At 31.0% G+C, this 23,827-nt stretch overlaps 2 protein-coding genes and 1 long non-coding RNA gene across 6 annotated transcripts in view; 2 read left to right on the top strand and 1 right to left on the bottom strand.

Annotated features, from left to right (window-relative positions):
• kuz (zinc-dependent metalloprotease kuz) overlaps positions 1-23,827 on the bottom strand; it is a 250,389-nt gene that overhangs the window by 187,225 nt on the left and 39,337 nt on the right. The window lies entirely within an intron of this gene.
• On the top strand, positions 18,620-21,311 carry LOC140438013 (uncharacterized). Its single transcript, XM_072527732.1, has 4 exons — positions 18,620-18,970; positions 20,606-20,842; positions 20,909-21,227; positions 21,287-21,311. Exons 1-4 carry the CDS (start codon positions 18,703-18,705, stop codon positions 21,309-21,311), a joined length of 849 nt encoding a protein of 282 aa, XP_072383833.1. The 5' UTR covers positions 18,620-18,702.
• On the top strand, positions 21,703-22,548 carry LOC140438283 (uncharacterized). The gene is made up of 2 exons (XR_011950477.1): positions 21,703-21,783; positions 21,827-22,548. It is a non-coding gene; the product is annotated as an uncharacterized lncRNA (long non-coding RNA).

Genomic DNA, 23,827 nt, shown 5'->3' with positions numbered 1-23,827 from the left:
AACTTTAGAGTTTATTTTTGAACTGAGCTCAATGTCATTGCAGAAAGATGGAATATTCCTGAAAACAAGATACTTTTGCTTGTCAAGGCGCAGTATATGATTCTGGAAAGTGTTTTATTTATTCATTGTAACGAATTGTTACAGCATTTAGACAACATAGTTGTCTTGGGGGAGACTTTTGAAGACAATCTGAAGAATTTAGAAAACGTTTTTAATCGACTTAAAGCGGCCTAATTGATGTTAAACTCCAAGAAGTGTTGTTAAACTATTTCAAAGTAAGGTCAATTATCTGATCATATAGTCAGCAAAGAAGGAGTGGCCGTGGATCAGGGAAAGTCGATTCCATTAAACTGATTCCAGAACCGACTGACAAACATCAAGTGAGAAGTTTTGTTGGACTATGTACTTACTATCGGAGGTTCATTAAGAAGTTTACCGAAGAAGATACCGAACCGACCATGCCGCCTATAAATGAAGGAAAAAAACCATCGACCGTATTTGGCAAGAAATATCAAGCTTATGCTCAGTAGTTAAGACGCATTGGGCCCAGTGGGACTCCTTTCTCATGGAAGACAGCTTGCTTAAACGAGTACTGGAAAATGATGATGGTTCAGAGAACACAGTTGGCGATTAAAAAGAGCAGGATAACCGAAGTACTCAGTTACACGACAGTCCGTCAGGAGGGCATTTTGGTGTAAAGAAAACTCTTCAGAGAATTCGAGAACGGTTTTATTGGATGAATAGTTACGACAATGTAAAGGACTGGTGTAAGAAATGTATTACATTTGCTACGAGTAATGGACTTTATTGAAAAAGAAAGGCTATGAGACAATACAATGTTGGAAGTCCGTTTGAAAGAATAGCTTTGGATATTGCTGTACCATTTCCAGAAAGTGAAAATAGAGGTAAGTACATATTGGTCGTAGTGGATTACTTCACGAAGTGGCTCGAGATCTACGCAATTCCAGACCAGAAGGCCGCCACTATTGCAGATGTGTTGATCAAAGAGTATATCAGCCGATTTGGAGATCCATAGTGACCAAGGAAGGAACTTTGGAAGCGATTTATTACGGGGTATCTCTGATAGACTAGGCATGAAGAAAATAAGAACTACAGCCCATGTAAGTAAACCTAAAGTAAGTGTTTTAATAATAAATTAAAAGATTGTAAATAAAGATAGTAAAATCGTTACAGAACTATCGAAGAATCGTTAAAGTCTCTAACAGAAATAACACAGATGATATCTGCCGCGAGAAGAAATCCTACAGAAGAATCCTAATTCCAGCAGAAGTTAAAATCAATTTGTCAAGAAATTAACTTGCCAAACCACCAACTAGTACAAGATGTAAGTCCATGCTGGAATTCTACCTATTATTAAATTGAGCGATTATTAGAGCAAAAGCGAGCTATCTCCTTGTACATAAGAGATCACGAATCTTTAAAAAATTTAATACCTTCTTAGTGGGAGTTAATGGAACAATGCATCAAACTCCTTAAACCTCCTCCTCCTGTATTTCCCAAGTGACTCCACACGCTGTTATTGTTACACTCAAGCATGCCACTGATCCCTCGATTCTACAATTTTCTGGCGTTACGTCCAGTCTAGAAGCCTGTTGAACGATTCGAGCATTCGAAAAGTCACTTAACCGGCGACCAGAACTTTCTACTAAATTCTAGAAGCATAGACATACTATATATATATATATATATATATATATATATATATATATATATATATATATATATATAAAAACAATTTAGATTTTAGAGTCAGTCGATAATATAAATTTGTATCTTTCAGTAAATCAATGTTATAAATTAATTGTATTTTCAGTGTTAGTGTTAGGAAGACTAAAACTAAATTATAATAAGTGTTAGAATACTGTAAATAAACAAAATAAAATGATATTACTTTGTTAAAGTGCCTAGAGAAGGAAGAGACTGCAAATAGAACACCAAATTTATTGACAATGAGATCTTCAATGCAAGATGAACTTAAAAACAGTTCAAATTCGATGAAAATAACAAATATCTGTTTGCCACTTTTCTTGATCCGCCTTTTAAAACTATTTTCCTGGGGTCAGTTCAAACGAAAAGAGCAAGACAAAAAATTCTTTTAGAAGTTTTGAAAATAAGTTGTGATGAGTCAAGAAGTATCGAGGATGAATATCCTCCACTTCGTAAGAAGAGAAACACCCATCTAACTGATTAAAAATAAAATAATGCAAATATAGGACAGCTTTTGGAATTGGTTTGAGGAAATCGGTACAGACAACATGTAAAATGACGATGATGCAGAAAAAAGTTATGTGGCAAATAAGATTGATTTTTATTTGACAACTGTGCGCCTAAATCGGACGGCAGACCCTTACAAGTGGTGGTCAGCAAACGCAAAAGAGTATTAAATCCTGACAAAATTGTGTTTATTCATCACAACTTACCACTGATAGACAAGGGCGGATCTGTGAAAAAACGACTACGTTTGGATGTGAGAAGTGGCATTCTGATTTTTGCAGAAAAAGTTGTGTGATAACTTCAGTAATAATAATTGACTTATCCCCCCTCTCAAATAGGTCGAGAATATTAACAAAAACATTAAAATATTTAAAAATCACTAGTTTTTTTCTACTTTCCTTGCTTATAACTTTAAAACGATTCATTTTGAAATAGCGATAATTGCATTTTCTATAAGATAAGACTGGTTGAAAATGTTTCAATTTATTTCCCTTGCTGCAAAATAGCAATAAATACAAAAAAGTTGGAAAACAAGCCTTATCTTATGCAATGTTTTTCAACCACTTAGATTCCACTTAGGACTTTCATAATCGGCCTAGAAAATCTTTATAATAGTCCACTAAATTTCATTAAAATTGATTTAATACATTTTTTTTGGCAATAATTTTTTTTTATTGAAATTCTTGCACAATTTTTTCTAAAATGTTGCATAACAAAAACTAGACCATATAGTAGATTGCCAATTTTTTACATATAAAAAAGCATTCCACCTATCTAACGTACTTTAAGGAATTGAAATCGGATTATTTGAGCGGCCTCAGTAATGTTTTAAAATTATAAACAATTTTTTGTCTTATAAACAAATAGAATATCTCGATAACTATTACTTAGTTTAAATTAAATTCAGAAAACGGCGTTGGAAAAGACACGAAAGACGCTTCGTTTAAAAGAAAAACAGTTGAATTACGAGATGAGATATACTCTAGGAGCCAGGGAGTTTTGAGTATGCACTTTTATGTCCCCTCAGTACTTTGACGTTTTTTTATGTTTTTTCATAGAATCGACTTTTCGAGGGTACTAGGTTGGAACTCCGTCAGATAATTTGTTATTAACAATTTAATTGTTTAAATAACTATCTCCTAAACTATTAGAGATATTTAATTTTACCAAAATGAAAATTGTTTCTTTTGTAAAATGAACAAAATGAACAAATCCAAACAGGTTTCAAATCTTCCTATTTGTCATTTAGGTCACGTGGTCGATAAATCAGTTTACTCTGTCAGATAAAACTTTGCGTCCATTTTCTCTGTCGCACTGGGGGAACGAGGCTGTATTCCAGCGCTCAGTCTATTTGTATTATATATCTACGTGTTTCATAAATTCGCAATAACGAAATATAAAATTTGACAATTGCCAAAATTGACATTCATTATTTAAAAAAAAAGAGATCGAAAAAAGAAATAACACTAAATTATTATTGAGTGTATCAATGACCTTTAGAATGCCGCATTTCCGAAGAAGTTAAACCACGATTTTATTCCTTATGCTTTTGAGAGTACTGAAAGGTCAAATTAAGGAGAGTAAAATATGTGAAAACTGTGGGGTTTCCTGGGGAGATTTGCGCGAAAATTGAATTTTTTTGTAAAGCAATTTTCCTTTTGTAAACAAATTTTCTCCCTTATCCAAGTATACGAATCGATAGAATATTGATTATATTTTTAAAAATTTGGGCATAATTGCTATTGGTGCCCTAAGGATGTTAATTATGATCTGAACATCTAACGTTAATAGGTCAGTATCCGTGATTTTCTCTTTCATACTACTTGAAAGTTTGTTAGTTTTCACGATAAAAAAACCTCAAAAAAAAAAAAAGATATAACGTCAGGTCGTGAAAACAAAACGTTGCGGAAAATGAGGAAAATTCGATTTACAGAAAAACGCACATTGGTTCAACTCTAAATTTCCTTTTCTTGTTTATTTCGTATGACATTTCCAATACACAAATAGCACAAGGGATAAAATCGTGGTTGAACTTCGTACTGAAATCCGACGGTCTACTTGTTTAAGCAATAAATAGGAGTGTATTAAACTTATTTTGTTGCAATATATCTTTTGTATATTCATTTCATTTAGTTCCAACCTTCTATAAAACGACAATGGAGAAGTAGATATTTACCTATTTATTTATATTGGACCAATTGCAACACTTCCAATTACTCAAAATGCATGTACTCATAGGTTATTATAAAGTATACAGTAGTCGCAGACGCTAATAATAAGAAACGATAAGCAAACGTCACATAGCATTTTAATAAAACTGTTATTGGCAACAAAGGTCATTGATCATCATTCCCTCTTCACTACTGAACTGAACTCTCCTCAACGGGTTCCACATCGTTTGATTTGTCGACGTCTCGTCAATTAAACTACACACAATAAACATATACATGTACGTACTTAAATTAATTAAAACAGCGTGAACTTTTAACTAAGTTCATTTGCAAGATACGTAGGTGCAATCTAGATACATAAATGATAAAATCGCTATGACATCAGATAAAGCGCGTATTTTAAGCCCAGCATAATTTTCCAAATTTGAAATTTTTTTACGGAATCTGGATTGCAAAATTATTATGACAAATCTAAGTATTAAGTCGATCCTAAGAAAACGAAATTTAGTACACATTTCAGTCGTATTATAAAGTTTTTCTAGGCATAATATGAAGGCTGTAAGTCATGTTTAAGAGGTCGAAAAGATTCGAACGATCGAAGGAAAAACTCCACTTTTTGCACTTTTTTCCAATTATTGCTAGGCAAATATTATGTAAAACTAAAAAGCGAAACTTTCACCCGGAATAATTTTTTTAGGAGCAATATCTTTCGAATTACAGGCAAAGATATGGGTGCATAAAGCAAAAATTTTCGATTGTTTTCAGATTTTGTTAAATAATGGACTTCTATGGAAAATGTCCATAATGGTCTGCTTTTCGACAGATCCCGCCTGGACTATAGGTAATTATGACCATAAAATAAAAGACATAACCTAATTTTAAATCGTCTATATTTTATTTTAAACCCTCTATATTTATTTTTAAATTTTAAATCATTTTATTAGTCTTTTAATAAAAAATGCATGTCTATAATGCCTAGATAATTGTTTTAGTGGAAGTATTCGCAACAAAGACATATAAGGATCAGACGATATTAATAAATATTACTTTTTTACAGACCTTTCTTTATTTTTAACCTCAGAACTGTTATTGGCATGTTACACCATACCTACCAATTATTATTTCATTATAACTGATTATAATCAGTTTCTTTTTCTCGAGGGATTTTAGGCTTTTTATAAGAAATTTATGAATATATATATATATATATATATATATATATATATATATATATATATGTAAAAGATTAAATCTTCTAGCAAAAGCTGCTATCGCTTTGTTGAATTAGATGGCCAAATATATGGCCATAAGGACAAATTAGTTAAACTGCCCGTGCTCGAATCTGTATCAATAAAATGTTATATTATATATGTGTTATATTATATGTTATATATGCTCGAATATATATATATATATATATATATATATATATATATATATAGGGTGTCCCGGAAAATAGTGCGTTCCTTAACATTATGTGCAGATTGCAGCATTTAAAACAAAAAAGTCTTATAACATTTTTTTATGAAGTTACCCGTTTTCAAAGAAAAAAAAATTATTAATTTTAATCCATTTAATTATTGATCGCAGAAAAGGAAATACAGCCGCCAACGTTGCGTTGCTTGTTATTCTTCGTTAATTACTGTAAATCAGCTATCATGAATCATCGATCGTTAGGCATAATATGTATTGATACTGATAACAGTGATAGAGAAAAAGCATTTATTTGTTTTTATTAAATATTTAATAATTAAAGTTTGAATACTGTTTTTACTTACATGGAAAATTATTATTACAATAAATGTTCGAAATGGCCACCATTTGCACAGATACACGCGTTTATTCGACGAATCCAATTATTCTTAATATTATAAGTATGTAAATTATGTCTGATTATTTCAGCAGCATCAAAAATTCGTTGTCGCAATTGAGCTTCTGTTTTAATTTCATCCTGGTTGTCGTATACTAATGATTTTAGATGTCCCCAAAAATAAAAGTCCATAACATTGCATTCTGGTGTTCTGGGTGGCCACAGAATGTGTCCATTTCTACCGATCCAACGACGAGGAAAAGTGATGTCGAGGAAATCTTTAATATGTCTCGTAAAATGTGCTGGAGCTCCGTCATGAAGAAACCACATTTCAGAGCGTATTTGTAACGGAACGTCTTCAAGAAATATCGGTAGAACATGCTGCAAAAAATTTAAATAGGATTCTCCATTCAATCTTCTGGGAAGTTCGTACGGTCCAATCAGACGATTACCAATAATCCCAGCCCATAAATTTATACTAAATTGTTTTTGAAAATTTGTCCTACGTATAGCATACGGGTTTTCATCACTCCACACGTGACAATTGTGAAAATTAAACACACCATTTCTCGTAAAACAAGCTTCATCTGCACACAACACTTTGCACGGAAATTCGGGTTCTCTGGCGATTTTGTTTTGAAACCATCTACAAAATCTTAATCTTTGTGGTAAATCGCCTTGGTGTAAATCTTGCACTCGTTGGTTATGGTAAGGATGTAACAGTTGTTCCGTAAATGTCTTGTGAACAATGTTTTTTGAAATGCCAACCATTCTAGCCACAGATCGAGTACTTACTCTTGGATTATTACTGACTATATCCAAAATCACATCTTCTGCATTTAGTCTACGGTTACTTCGTGTTCTACCGCTAGTTTTTTTAGGTATCACACAACCCGTCTCTAATAACCTTTGGGACACGTTCACAAAACTTCGGGCATTAGGATGTCGTCGTTCGGGATAGCGTTCAACATAAAGTCTAACAGCCCTATTACTGCCACAGTGGGCTTCACCGTACGTAATTAACATATCGTGATACTCTCGAATCGAAAACATGACAATACTATTTATTCTTGAGCTACGGGTAATTACAACTGTTTACAAATAATGTACCTTTTCTGTATCAAAATAAATTAAACTATCGCATTCTGCCCATACCTTTTGGAGCGCAACTTTGCCGGATGTATTTGCTTTTCTGTGGACACTAATCAAATGGATTAAATTTAATATATATATTTTTTTTTGAAAACGGTTGACTTTATAAAAAAATGTTATAAGACTTTTTTTGTTTTAAATGCTACACTCAGCCCATACCTTTAAGGAACACACTATTTCCGGGACACCCTATATATATATATATATATATATATATATATATATATATATATATATATATATATATATATAATGTTTCTTTATTGAAAGTTATAACACGACTTAATCTTATATCTATAATCTTAAAAACTAACTCACTAATACGTCTATATTTTATTTAAGTTTGTGTATTAGCGTTGATTGAATATCCAAATATTCGATATTCGGAATATTCAAATGTTCAATCAACGGTATTAGCTAAGAAACACTTCTTGGATCACATAAACACATTAACATCAGCGTAGATCAACACCCATAAGCAGAATGTAGCCATCTTTGGTTGTCAATACTAAAAGAAGAAGTCAACAACAAGAATATATCAACAATAGCTGAGTAATAGGGGACAAACACACCATCTACAATCTAACACAACACATATGCAACAGAATACACACACAAATAATCAATTTTTGCTCAATTTACGTTACACAACCACAAATATAATACCACCCTCAAAATGTGTTGTAACCACTAGAGGCTATTGGCCTACAAGATCCAGGCCAGGCATGTCAACTTTGAAATGACATAACCAATAACATCTTTGATTATACACATCTCTACATAATTGTACGAAAAAACCTTTTTTGAGAGCGATTACCGGAGTCGAAATCGAAAATCGCCAAATACTCGTTAATTAAAAATGTGATTTTTATCACAATCACAACCAATAATTGTGGCTTAATCCCATAAAAAACATACTATTTAACTTAACCATGCCACAAGAAAGTAGTTTCAGAACCTTATATATATATATATATATATATATATATATATATATATATATATATATATATATATATATATATATATATATATATATATATCTATATATATATATATATATATATATATATATATCTATATATATATATATATATATATATATATATATATGTATATATATATATATATATATATATATATATATGTATATATATATATATATATATATATATATATATATATATATATATAAATTAAGGATCACTCGAAGAGGGGTGGCTTTTTCGTTCAAAAGGTAGAGAAAAAAGACAAAGAAGGTGGCTACTTCATGTATTTATTTGAATACCAACATGTTACCTCAAAAAGACATGTAGCAGTCAATGGTATAAAATGTAAAGAAGCTTAAGATATTAGACATTAAATAGTTAAGTTGTATAAACAATCAATTGAAACTAAGTACAGTTTGCAATTGAACACAAACTTAGAACAGCAAAAGAACTAAGTATGTGGTTATTATACATGCAATTTAAAAAAAAAGTATGAAAAAAACTTATGTAAATTATAAGTATTTGCCGAGAAACTAATAAGATCAGAAGATCACCCTTCCAACAGTAAAATATTAATTTAGTTTAATTTTGACTTTAGGTAACATTATTAAAGTGGTTGCAAAAGTTTGCTGTAGTAATCTTGTAAAAAATGTAATGACAGTTACCACAAAAAGCTTCTACACTATCTGGAGACACTCGGCAAATGGGAACCCATTGTAAACCGATAAACTATCACGTGAAGAAGCAATGTCCTTTAAGTCCAAACATGACATCAACGCGAGTTACTAACCGCTAATGCATTGAGCGGTAAATTTAAAGATATGATATAGTAAGGAGAAATCCTTGTCTGTATGAACCATTATATGAAAGAAACAGATGTTTGGAAACACCATTTTACTTTCAATGTATGGCTCGAAGAAAACAAACAAGTGAGGTCGATTCTTCCATATCATAATATAAGTGTCTAAGTTGTAGCTGGTTAGCCAGCCACAGGTACAGATTCAATTCAACTTCCACAGTCAAAGGTTCATAATACTTTGAAACTGACTAATTAACATGTTTGTATTAACCTCTCTGTGGATGTTTCGTTTTTCATATTATTCTATTTAGATGAACTGATGATGCTTTCTGAATAAATAGCGAAACGTCTTCAAATAAATAGATGAAGTAGCCACCTTCTTTGTCTTTTTTCTCCACCTCTTGACGGAAAAACCCACCACTCTTCGAGTGATCCTTAATTTATAATATTGGATTAACGGTCGTACTTCTTTTTTCTATAATATATATATATATATATATATATATATATATATATATTGAAAATGTTTCACATTTTCCGTGAAAATTTTGTCTTTATTATATGTTGGTTAATATTAAAATCGTCTAAGTAAATACTTGCAATTTATATCATCCAAAGCAAAAGGCTTGACCTACAAACTCCGGAATGAAAGCAAAGATTACTTTAACAGATGTTATCAAGTAGAAATTATAATCACTTTTGATTGCCTGTAAACACAAACGTAAGTAAATCCAAACAAAAAGTATTATAATAGTTGATACTGAAAGTAATAGCATAGCTAGTAAATTCAAGTAACCGTGTTAGCTCCTCTTTTAGTCCAGGTAGTATGGGCGCACTAGCTAGTAAAAATATTATAACAAAAGTACATGTTGCCAAGAGAAAATGAAGGTAAAAAATTATTGAAAAATTTTTTTTAACAAATTGTAAAATTTAATTTTTTTGTCCGGTTCAAGTTTATTTAAGTATATTAATTGGCTTATTCCAAGCAAAATAAGGTCTCAAGTAACTTTTCTCAATATCTTAACAGTACAACCAATTCAATATAAAAAAAACTACCATTGATAAAGCATTTAACCCCTTCTGTGACTAGATTGTTTAAACAATTTACTAATATCAAAATTGGTAATAATAATATTATTTAGTCTATCAATAGAAAGAGTACTAGTAACCGCAGATACTTGTTTGGTCTGTATGTACAAAATGTCTTCTAAAAACATGCCAAAACGCGTTATTTGGGAGAAGTTATACACTAAGTCATGCATTACATGAATCATATTGTTACAAATACAATCGTCCCCGCAATTGATTCTACGTATTGGGTAGTAAACAGAACGAAACGTAATTATTAAGATTTGAAGTTTATTTCTGAGAAAAATTTAATTCTCTTGAATGTCAAACTAACCGAGTTATTTAAGAGCGGAATTCATGTCCTGACATTATGTAGAAATTTATTTACACATCAAAATAAAGACAAAACAGATTAATCAACAGCTAAATCAAGCCAATACTTTCATTTTACAAGCGTCAATAAAAAACTGAAAATTCCGCTAAAGGAACAACTCAATACGAAGTAAACGCTTAATTTGCATGGTAGGGAACAGGAATAATAACACAGCCCAACAAAATGAAAAAATTTGGTGCTTAAGAAATAACGAATTTTAAATATTTTTCATGCTCTGATTTCAACATGTCTTCTTTTTTCATTATAGTTTTTTTTTGGAATCGACTATATAATTTTGACTTCGCTCGAAAGGATATACACAAAGGCATCTGGAAATCACCAGGCGGCCTTACAGTAGATATGATAGATGATCATGAAATAAGCAGCTGAAGACTTACTAGGCACAGAAGGTCACAACGAAGAACAAGAACGAATGACTGGTTTGACGAAGAATGTCAGATTATAACAAAAAGAGAAAAAAAAGAGCCTATTTACTGATGATAAAAGGTACAGAATCCGTCAAGCAGAGTAGAGATATGAATAACTACGTAAAGAAAAAAAGACAATCTACCGCAGAAACAACAGAGACAATATGAACCAAGAACTTCAAGAACTACAAGAACTAAGTAAGCCAATAGAGACAAGAAAATTTTACCAGAAACTGAACAAAAGCAGAAAAGAATTCAAACAAAAGATGTGAAGAGATAAGGAGGGTAATATATTGAAAAAACAGTGATGACACGTATAACTCATTTTATTTTTTATTTGCTGGAGTATAGTGTATGTTCATGCATGTATATATATATATATATATATATATATATATATATATAGAAAAGAAAAGAAAAGAAATTTAATCTTTGCAGATTAGTTAAATAGTAAACTCTTAAATATTGCAGATTTCCCCAATATTTAAGAGTTTACTATATATATATATATATATATATATATATATATATATATATATATATATATATATATATATATATATGTATATGTATATAAAGCGGTCGTGGAACTCGGCATGGCGCTAAATTAACAATTAAAAACAATGGGTTGCAATAAAGTTGTGGATAAAAACTTATACTGGACAAAAAAAATTAAATTTTACAATTTGTTTAAAAAAAATTGTTTAAATAATTTTTGACCATAATTTTCTCCTGGAAACATGCACTTTTGTTATAAGGGGACTATTTGAAGTAAGATTGTATAAAAATATGAAATGAGACTATTTTTCTAGCTAGTGCACCCATACTACCCGGACTGTTTAGATTGAAGAAGTAATGAAAGTGATTTTTAACCTGAAAATATCACATCGAAATTAATAGTTAATATAAAAGTAAAGATACATTTATATATTTTTTAAATAAATTAATTCTTGGCTCATATTACTATTTTCTGCTTCTTCTCTAAACTCGTTTTACCCGCTGCGTTAGTGTCTATTCTCTTTTTCTATTATTTTTTGTTTCTCGATATCTTTTTCATTTCTGTGTAGTTCATCCTTTTGGCTTTACCTGCTTTTATAATTTCATTTATCCAGCTTTTTCTTGCCCCTCCTCTCTAAGAAGCCTCGGTCTAGTTGTTTTCTTATTTGATCGTTTCTGATTATGTATTTCCTGATGTTGTGTGTTATTTTCATCGATACTAGCATTTCGATAGGATTTACTTTACTTTCATGTTCCTTTTGTAATACTCAGCTTTTACACTTACTTTTGTAACTATTGCTACGTTAATCGTATTATATATTAGTAATTTATTTCCATTTTTCCTTATAGTGTTTTATTTACCATATAGTAGATTTTGTTGGTCTTCTTTTGTTTATTAGCAATAATGTTTTTATTGTCCTGTATTCGCTCCGTGCGTGACTGACGCGACACCTACCGCCTTCATCTGACAGTTTTGGACCTCCCAATTTGAAGTTCATCACAATTTATCTTTTCAACCCCAAACGGAAAGGAAAGGGAGAAATTTAGTATTAGCAAATCACGTTTGTCATGTGGAAGAGCATATAATTAAAAACAATAATAGAAAAATATATGAAATAAATATATGAAACTATGAAACATTATTAAAGGTATATTATTTAAATTTAAAAAAATATATATGCATAAAAGGGGACAAATCATATAAAAATTATTCCTATTTCTCATTCTAGCTCGATGATACTCGCCTAGTGATTAAGACATGTTGTACCTGTGTTTATAACCAAAGCGAAATATGCAAACACATTGCTGGTCTAATTTTATATGTCAATAATGAAGATAGTTTATCCAAGACAGATTTTGAGCAGCAATGGGGAACGCCTAGTGTACGACAATTTGCCAAAGAAAAATATGCAAAAGAAAAGTCATTTGAGGAAATGTATCCTCCAAAAAAGAATCTTACAGTTCAGCAATGTCAGTTAGATTTTACTAAATTAGTTGATGAATCTCCTCTTAAAAAGTTAATAATTGAAGCCAAAAGACTCAAACTGAGAGAGATATTCAACAGTTAATGAAAGATATGGTAAATAATGTAGACAAAATTATTGTAAAAGATTATTGCAAAGAATGTGTTAAAATTTTTGTAGAATTTTCAAGTAAGAATTTAATTTATTCAAATTATATACCTTCAACGGATTTACAAGAAATATATATAATAAATTTATTGTGGTCAATAACGAAGAGTGTCTCAAAATTTGTTGCAATACATTGAAACAATGTTCAGATGATCAGTGGCACGTGGAAAGAAATCTCAGATTTTCAGCTAGCAGTAATATTCATAGTATTAAGATAATAACAAGAAAAACAATTAATTCTTTAGTCAATTAAATTTTAAATCCAAAGAAGATAGAAACGGCAGCTACTAAATGTCCAAGTTCGTTTAAAAAAATTCCCATTGTTGATGGTGAAAAGTACAAATAAGTTATTTAGAAATAGTAAATGGCCAAGTAGTATTAAAAGCAAGTTCTCAATATTATAGTCAGTGCCAAATACAAATGTACTTATCAGGCTTTAATGAGTGTGATCTATTTGTTTATTCGCCAGCTGGTATTTGCAATGTTCCAGTAAAAAGGGATGAAAAGTTTCTAAAAAGTGTTGTTTTGAAGAGCGAGACATTTTATTTTAAATATTACTTACCTGCATTAGCTCAATCTAGTCGGATTAATAAAAATAATTTAAATAAAAACAAAGATGTGAGTTAAGTACAGTGCTTTACTGGATTAGATATAAGTAATACTTATTAAAATTATAAAATAATTATTTGATTGAGACATTTTATAAAACTTATTTTTTAAACAAAATATTATTTTTTATAAAAATTATTTCAAGGTGTATTAAAATGACAAAACTTTCACTTTTTTTGTAGTTATAAGTAAATTGTTGAATTTATGTGTAATATTTGTAATGTTTTGTAATATGTATTTTCTTCAAAAATTTATTATTAATTAAAACAAGTTACAAACAATTTTTTTCCCAAAATAAAACTAAATGATCAAATTGGTAAGTAAGCGTACAAAAAATTCTTCCAATTTTCATCCGATATAACTGGTGGTTGTAGATTTACTAATACACAACACATATGAATAATATCGTCTATACAATGAAATAAATTTTCTAGAATTTTACTCAATATCTGATAAGTTCTCAATCTCTGCATTATCCGTTCAACATGAATTCATACTCTTGCTATACTATATGTTTGTTTTGTTTCTTCTTTTGAAAATTCTGTTTTTTTTGTCTAAAAAAGGAGGCATTACTAGTATTACTTTTTTGCCACTATCATTTATAGTTGTTTGAAAATTAGGAAAACCCTTATCAGCTAGAACTTTATCACCATCTTCAAGTAAATCAATTAGTCCACTCTCAATAGTCAGTTGTGTATCGCTTTTTTTCCTCCAGCAACTTTAGATTTTAGACAAATAAAACCACCTGGCGTAATACCTATTAATACTATTGCAGTAAATCCTTTTTTATAACGCGAATAGCAATAAACTCTATTATCAACACTTACAGGAATCTCAATCTTCAATTCAGTACAGTCAATTATAACTCGAGTATCACTGTACTCTGGTTTAAAACATTCAGGCATAGTTGACTGTACTAGGCTTTTTTCAGGCCAAAACACTAAATCTTTTGTTGATACAACTAATAGTTGTAAAAGTGAAAAAAAAATTCTTGAAATTGTTGTTCGATGGATAGAAAATATTACACTTAATGATGAAAAAGTTAAACCAGTTTTCATTTTCATTAAAAATATTAAAAGTCTATTTTCTCTTGAAACAGTATATTTATGCGATTCTTGTGCTGGTATCGCTGACAGTAAATATTCAAAGTTATTTGGTGATACTCCGGCAAGATCTAATAATTGTTCTTTATTCTTAATTGATGAAAAGCCCGCAAAGTGTTTTTTACATGGATCATTAGTAAAATCACATTGGCTCGATGAATTAATAAAAGTCTTTTCCAGCGTACCACAATTCTTGTCTTTAAACTGTTTACGGTTTGTAATGACTACTTTTTGATATTCGCATATATCTGTTTGCACTTCCGCGTCACATCTATCAGGAATGTACATAAATCTGTTGCAGGTAAAAGACTTTCCTTTATCACTTTCTGAAAAATTATGTAAAAAGTTAACTTGGCATTCTTTCTCTGCTGTTAAAATTGGTGATACTTCTTTTATTTCATTCATTTCATTAGCACATTTTTTATTTGGTTTTTTGAAGCTATATTCTGATTATTTTTCTTTATATTTATTTCCATAAATCTTCTATTTAGAAAACGTGCATGTCTAAAAAATAATTTTTAAATAACTTTTTAATTAAATTTACAAATAATTAAAAAAAAATAGAAAATTCCATACCTATTTAGAGCTAGTTGGTGCTTAACCTTATGTATTTTATTGCCATTACAGGGAAAAATGGTAGGAATGTAATTGGGACTTAATTGATCTTCAGATTTTTTATTGCCGACGAAATGAGCACTGCAAATTCGATCATTAGATTTTGGAGTCCAATCTGAACCGTCAGCACTAAAAAATACAAACAGCTGTTTGATACATACACCTATTTTAATTGTCATAAAAATGAGGTTAGGTGATATTTACTTTTTCATATTAATAGCACGAATCCATTTTCTTCTTTTCTCTGATTTATACGTAATCTTCGGAAACCTATAAAAACTACACTCACTATGCTTGCTATTATTAGTACAATTAAATACGCAACATTTATTTGCAACCATTGATAGGTCCAATTGTGTCAGATTTCGCCGCTACGCACGCTGGCATCGTTTCAAGGTACCCCTACCATGGTCACGCACGGACCAATATATATATATATATATATATATATATATATATATATATATATATATATATATATATATATATAATTATATCGTCATATAGAACTATATCGTCAGTGTAGAGTAGTGTTTCAATTTGTGTAGGGGTAAGGCGATTGTATCCAACTATTGTTTGGAGTTTGGAGGGTCCTCGTTCTAGACATTCTGCTTATATAATCGTTCCATTCTACTCTTCTATTTCTCACCCAGTCCTTGATGTTTTCCACCTTGCATCTCCGTCGTATATCTGTACTTTTAGCTCTGTCCCATAGTGTCTTACCATCGATATTTCTAAGGGTTTTATCTCTGGTGTTTCTAACATTATTTTTGTTCACTTTGTATCAGATCGTGTTTCTGGAGCGTAAGTCATTATTGGTCTGATACTGTTTTGTAAATTCTGCCTTTCTTTTTTTTCCGATATTTTTATTTCTTCACATTGTTTCATCCAGGCAACCTGCGACTCTGTTTGCTTTACTCACTTTGATTTACTTCTGTTTTGAGCTTTCCGTAGCTAGATGTGATGCCTAGATATTTAAACTCCAGGACTTGTTCTATTATCTGACCCTCCAGCTCTAATTTACATCTTAGTAGATCTGCTGTTATAACCATGCACTTTTTGGGGAAATTAACATGTTAAATTTGCTGGTGGTTACATTAAATTGGTGCAGCATACGTTGTAAATCATTTTCACTTTAAAAGATTAAAATTGCGTCGTCTTCATAGCAGATTATTTTAAGTTGTTTTTCTCCCATTTGGTGTCTTTTTTTAGTTCTTACTATTTTTATTGTATCATCCATGATCAGGTTTAACAATAGAGGACTCAGGAATTAAATTCTTCAACCATGACACTCTCCTCCTTCCTTCTCTAATCTTTCCCTTTATTATTAATCTTCGCATTTCATATCGCTATTCCCTCATTGCGTGTCCCAGGTATTATAACTTTCTTATTTTCATTATAATATTTATTATTTCGTATTCTTTGCTCATTTTTCGCAATACTTTCGTGTTTGTTTTCTTCTGTGTCCACGCTATTCTAAGCATCGTTATGCAATACCACATTTCAAATGACTGTAGCTTATTTATTTATTCTTATTTCACTGTCCAGCTTTCAAGTCCATATTGTAGCATCGAAAACACGCAACATTTCAGTTCTTACTCTCAGTTGTAACCTAAGGTCTTTATTGCAGATCATTGTTTTCATTTAGGGTTTTTTGAGTAAAACTTATTGAGGTCGCTGGTTTAATAATTGGAATGATAACGAAAAAAATGCAATATTCGATTGTGAAAAAATGAGCAATTAATTGAAAATTCACAAATATATCTGGAGTAACTTATTAATGTTGTCTGTACAAAGAAAAGCACGTATTAATTAAAGCTGCTGCGGCTGCTGGTGTTAATGTTAGTTTTTGCTGCTTTTTCTTTTGCTGAGACAATAACTCCGTTAGTAGCATTAGCTCATTGGCAGCATTAGGTAACCAACGTCTGTAGAAATTGAACATACCCATAAATCGTCGTAGCTGTCGATAGGTCGTAGGTTGTGGAAACTTACGAATCGCGCTAACTTTAGCAGGTAATGGACAAACGCCAGTTGGGGATACCGTGGCACACAGGAAGTTTACTTCACGTTTACGGAATTTTGATTTATCCTTGTTGATTTGGAGTCCACTTGCTTCCAGAATCCGAAGTACTGAGCCCAGGTGTTGCTCATGCTCAGTCTCAGTCTCCGAGGCAACCAAAATATCGTCAATGTATACATACACATATGAGCATTCTCGAAAAAGGTGATCGAGGTATCTCTGGAACGTCTGTTCAGCATTTCGCAAACCGAACGGCATTCGGAGGAACTCCTACAGCCCAAAGGTGAGACTACACTATAAACGGCCACCTACGTTTGCTGTGATTGGTCACAGCATAAGGGGTGTCTATGCTGTGATTGGTCGGCATCTTCATCTGATTTTGAATTTTTCAGGTTATGTATCTCTCTGTTTGGCGCTTAAACATCTATGATTAGGCGGTTTTATACCAATTTGCCAATAATCAAGCACACATAAAATTTTAATTTAAATTTTTGTCATTTATTTTTAAAAATCTGTTCGTTAGAACACCATATTTAATTACCTAAGACTTTGTTTTAGCAAGCAATTATGGATTCTGTCTATCCATCTACTTCAACAAGCCCTATTCCATCTACTTCAACAAGCTGTGAAATTAACTCGGAGCCTGTCATCTTTGCAGCAAAATATTTAAAAATGTGGAATAACGAAATCGTCATATCAAAAGAATACATAAAATAGATGTGTCGATTAAGAAAATTAATCACATTATTTGTCCCTTATGTGAACAAGAAACTAATTTAAAAAGCCATGAGAACTTACGAAAACATTTAAAGGAGAACCACCAGGTGAGTATTGAATTAATAACTTTTGAATTTTCTAGTTTACAAGAATATGAGACATGGAAAGACATGCAGAAATTGGAGACACGTTATGCTAAACAGAGAGCAGTTCGTAAAAAGGAGTATAAGATAGTATATTATCATTGTAACAGAAGTAACTTGAATGGTAGATCCAGTACTTTGTTACTTCGAATAATTGAAACTTATACTAATCTATATTTAGGATATAAGCCCAACTATAAAATTAGGACGGAGAAATCTGGTGGATCAATTAAAATTAAAAGGAGTGTGTCCCTCCAGGCTGATTTGCAAACAGAGATCAAGGACAAGTTTCAGTCAGTTATTGGAAAACACATGTTGGACATAAAGAGGAATTAAGAACCATGCATCTGTCAAAAGCAGAAGAAAAAATGATTGTAGAGAAGTTAACATCTGGGGTGCCATTTAGCAGAATTTTAGAAGATTCAAGAAAATTGGAAACACCAAAACTAGAAAGACTTGCCCTATTAACAAGTGAAGATCTCTCAAATTTGTCCAGGAAGTATAATACATATAAGAAACGAGATCAAAATTATATGGTAGCAACGGCTTTAAAGGTTCAGGAATGGAATGATAACAACAAGAATTACGCTTTCTTATTCAAGAAGGAAGGTAAAGACCAATCATTTTTTTATGCCTACTACAATTATAATTAATCCTATTCCAATTTGACTTGTGTGAATTGTTATCACGTGACTCATGTAACAAACCTTACTCTTAGCAGACTCAACAACATTCATCCCTTTTTATGAAATATTCAATATACATTTTTAAATAATATATCTCCTAAGATTGTAGTTACTGGTTTTTTTACATTAAAGCTAATTTTGTAATGAAGGTGCTGATTTATGGGGCAAACTTACTAGTTTTTTATTTTACTAGACAACCCTTTTTGGGTCTTAGTCTGTTTAAGAATACTTGTCCATTCTGATCTATCTCACACTTTGCTCTTCCAGTTTTTGATTTTTAAAATTTTCATGTCTTGCTTTAATTGTTCCTTATATCTAATCTTCCTTTAGTTTTATTTCCAACTGGAATTATTTGTTTATTTTGGAAGGGATTGCATCTTCTTTTATGCTACACTGCGCTACACTTTCTTTATACTGAAATTGTCCTATTTGTATGAATGTTATGATATCCAGATCCTGGTATTCCCTTTATAGTTAAAATGTATATCTTCTTATCCACATACAATTTTCTGTTACTGGTTTATATATGTGGCTCAAGATTTATCTTTCAGAATTAGCCTATTGGCTTTCTTCACTTTTAGTAAGTGTGCATGTTTCAGATACATATGTGAATAACTTATTAAGGTTTTATATAATTGGCACTTAGTTTTTTCTTGTATTATTACCTGACTGTTGTTGTTTAATTAAGCCATGGTAACTCTTATTGGCTATAGATATTCTTCTACATAATTATTTGTTAACACTAGTATTACATATAACTAGTTATCTTATATAAGTTTGTTACACTTCAGTGCTATACTCTTATATAGTTAGGTGTTATCACTGAGTACCTGCTGTTTTGCTGCTACATGTATTTTATTTTAGCTTGATTGGTTTTCAGTTTACTTGTCCATGCAGTTTGTTCTATCTGATTAAGTTCCTCTATAATATTTTATATTGTTATTACTATTATGTTAACATCATTTTTGCAAAAGCTAGTTGTCTGCATACTTATTGATTATCATTTCTCATGAATTTACTCTTTCTATCTTCTTAAGTATCTTTTGCTTCTACTTATCTCTTCCCTCATTGTTGCTGCTTCCCTTTACATGCTGTTTTTTCTTTCAGTTATTAATTTATATTCTTAGTCAAACCATTAACTTCTTTGTTTTTTCTGCATGCCTATTACTTCTTTGGATGCATACCTTATGGCATTTTACAGGTTCCCCATTCCTCATTTATGTTTTCATGCCTTACTTTATTTTATAGTCTGTTGTTGAAGGTTCTTTAGTATTCTTTATTTTTGTTTTCATTTTAGAGCCCTTCTATATGCTACCTTTTCCACAAATCACATGTTTTAACACATCATGGGCTCAGTACTATACTAGGAGACTCAAATTGTTGGGGTTTTAAGTTATCTTTTTTAAATAAGAACTCAACTCAACTCAAAAAATAGGACGAATGATTACCTATTAAAATATACAATAAAATTTCAGTCTCTTACCATTAATTTATTTTTAATTATCTCTAAACTATAAATTTTCGGTAAACTATAATTTTGGGGTTTTATTTTTATTAGGAGAACAACATGATGTACTTAAAAAAGAAGATTTTGCCTTAGGATTTATGAATTCTGTAATGGAAGATAAATTAAGAGAATTCTCTAGCATAATTTGTATGGATGGTACACACGGCACAAACAAGAGGGGAATGGATTTAACAGTGGTGCTTATTAAAGATGACAGGAATACAGGATTTCCAGTTGCGTTCTTACTGTCAAACAGATTGGACCAACTAGTTCAAGAGGTTTTTTTAGGTATGTATTATATGAGTAGTGGCAATTTATGATTAGTAAGTAAAAATAAGTTTCAAAAACTTTTAGGTGCCCTCAAGAACAGAATGCAGACCGGAATTCATGTGGAACATTTTATGAGTAACGATGATGGAAAATATTATAATGCATGGGTGAAGATTATGGGCAACCAACCAAAAAAGATTTTATGTACCTGGCATGTCGTGAGAAATTGGAATATTCAAGGGAAGAAGAAAATAATGGATCCAATTTTGAAGAAACAGATGAAAACTGAGATGAAAAGAATTATTAATGAAACAGATGAAGATCGATTTATGGAGTTGTGTAATAAATATATAATCAAATTGCAAGAGGCAAATGAGATAGATTTTTTTAAATATCTGGCACGGTAAATAAATATATGAAATCATACATTTTAAGTCATCCTTAAGTATATTTTTTTTGTAGGTATTACTTTCAGAATGAAGAGTGAATCAAAATGTAGGCCCATTGTTACAAAAGAAATTCAGGAATAAATACAAACATGGCGATAGAATCTTTCAACAACCTACTGAAGACCAACCACCTTAGGAGAAATGCTGGAGTATCAATCAAGAAGTTGTTGGACACAATTGACGATCTAGTGGACATCAAAATGTGGAAGAGGATTATAGACATTGAAAGACCAAATGCGAACAATTATCAAGACAGGGTTATATCAAAAGCACACAAATTGGCAGAAATGATCAAAAACAAAGTGGAGGTTAAGAGAAATGTAAAGGTATATGGTCAATTTCAGGTAAAGTCATTTAGAGATCCTAATAAATTATATAATGTAAATATAAGGCAAGAATGTGAAAATGAATGTAAGACATTGTAGAGTATGTAAAATTTGTATTCATCGCTACCAGTGTGAGTGTGCTGAATATGTGGTGAGGAATACCTTGTGTAAGCATGTGCACTTGGTGAGAATGCATGAGGAGCGTAAGGGAACTAACTCTGTTTTAGATGATGCTGCAAGGTGTTTGGCAGAAACTTCAATTATCAAATCAAAGCATCAGGAGGAAATTAATGAGTTTGCCAGAGGGAAGGTAGAACAGACAAATGTGATCCAGGAAAACACCAAGCGATGTCTTCAAAAAGAAAACGTCAAAAATGTCATAGACAGCTTAGATGACTTAGATGATGAAATTTATACAGAAGCACATGACGATATTATGAGAATTGCTCAAAAAGCAAAGCGTAAGATGAAGGAAAAATATCAGGAAACCACTAAGGATATTACAAAGAAGCGAAAAATGGAAAAGCAGGAATATTTTCCTTCCAATAAAAAAAGAAACTGATTAATAATTAAATTTGAACCATTCTTGTAGCTCACATGTATTTTGTGTTTTTGTATCTGTATTGAACTTTTATCATAGTTTTATAGGCTTATTTACAAGAGAGTTAGTTAATTTAACATTATTATATGTTTACTTGATAAGTAATATATGTAGTAAAATTTCATAAAAATATATGTATAAATGCTTAGTTTAGGCCTGAATTTTAAAGTAGTGTTAAGTAATGTATTTGTAGACTTTTATATTAGAATGTTATTTTGAAATCGGGATGTACTGGGCCCTAGGCGAGGTTTAGAGGGGGTTTTCCTTCGCCATTACACCAATACCGGCCCCCCTTCCTTTGATTTCCCAGATTTTTAATAAAGAATAAAGACATTTTAAACATAGCTATTTAGTGTTTTATTTGGTTTGCAATAGTTATTTCCAGTAAACATCTGCTTCATTTTGTTGACAATGATAATTTTTCATAGCACTCAATTCACAAGATATCTTTTTATTATACTATGTACATTTGTGGTGAAATCTAACAGAATTTAGTGTAAGGTTATAAAAAATGAAAATGGATAAACGTCAATTTGGATTTATGCAAGGCAGGTCTACAACAGCAATTTTTGTTATAAGACAGCTAAGAGATAGACTTGCATAGTATTATTAATCTTGAGAAAGCACATGACGAAGTTATCAGAAACCTACTGTGGTAGAGATTAAGTAGGAAAGGAGTGCCGGCTGAATATGTGAGTGATGTATGAGCAAGTACCAACTATAATAGTGTTAAAACAACTATTATAGTGTTAGAACGATTGCAGGTGAAACTGCCAAATTTTGTGTGAAAATAGGGCTTCATCGGGGTTTCGTGTTAAGCCGATATTTATTGTCATGTGTGCTGGATTAGATAACTGAACCTCCTTGGTATTAGTAGAAAAGACTAGAGTAGTGGAGACAGGTCCTTGAAGAAAAAGGATTAAAATTAAGTAAACAAAATATTTAGAATATTCTTTTAAAGATGGTATTCCAAGTCCAGATAGAGTCATTAGCTTGGATAGACAAGAACTCCCAAAAGATGATAATTTTAGGATCGGTATTACCGTTTTATCTATAATATTTCAATTAAAGATAAACGAAAGAGGCAAATTGGGTGATGTGTGATAAAAAAGGTACCTACCAAGAAAACTAAAAGGTAAGTTGTATAGGACTGCCTTAAGACCGGCTATGATGTATGGTACTGAATGTAGGACAGGAAAAAAAGGGATGAAGTGAAATTGCATTTTTCTGAAAAACCAAAATCTCATACAAAAAGCGGAGAGATACTTAGTAACTGGAAGGAACAGAAAAGTTTAGAGGAAAATAATTAGAGAAACCGATCCCACATAGAGAAAGCTAAAGAGAATAATAATGTTAATGAATGTTCTAGAAATAAAAATAATAAGAGGAACATCTAAAACTTAATAAAAAAATTAAAACAATATCTAATATAAAAAGAATCACTGGCATATCAAAATAAAATACACACAATTCAGAATTTAATTTCACCTACATAAGACCAAAAGAAAAAAAATTACATTTCTAATAAAACTATATAGCCAGCTTAATCCTAAAATGTGAATATCATCCACTTTGTACCAATACCACAGTATACGTCAATTGTCTTTTTAATAAACATGAAACCCGC

This window comes from Diabrotica undecimpunctata, chromosome 4, assembly GCF_040954645.1.
Source record: "Diabrotica undecimpunctata isolate CICGRU chromosome 4, icDiaUnde3, whole genome shotgun sequence".
Classification (NCBI taxonomy): domain Eukaryota; kingdom Metazoa; phylum Arthropoda; class Insecta; order Coleoptera; family Chrysomelidae; genus Diabrotica; species Diabrotica undecimpunctata.
Note: the sequence above shows the minus strand (reverse complement) of the source record. Positions and strands in the feature narration are given on the sequence as shown.

What these genes read in the sequence shown, in the direction of transcription:
- LOC140438013 (XM_072527732.1), top strand. Translation starts at nt 18,703, where the DNA reads ATGCATCTGTCAAAAGCAGAAGAAAAAATGATTGTAGAGAAGTTAACA. An exon ending in TTTCTTATTCAAGAAGGAAG is followed by an intron (nt 18,971 to 20,605) that starts GTAAAGACCAAT and finishes TATTTTTATTAG; the next exon opens with GAGAACAACATGATGTACTT. An exon ending in AGTTCAAGAGGTTTTTTTAG is followed by an intron (nt 20,843 to 20,908) that starts GTATGTATTATA and finishes AAAAACTTTTAG; the next exon opens with GTGCCCTCAAGAACAGAATG.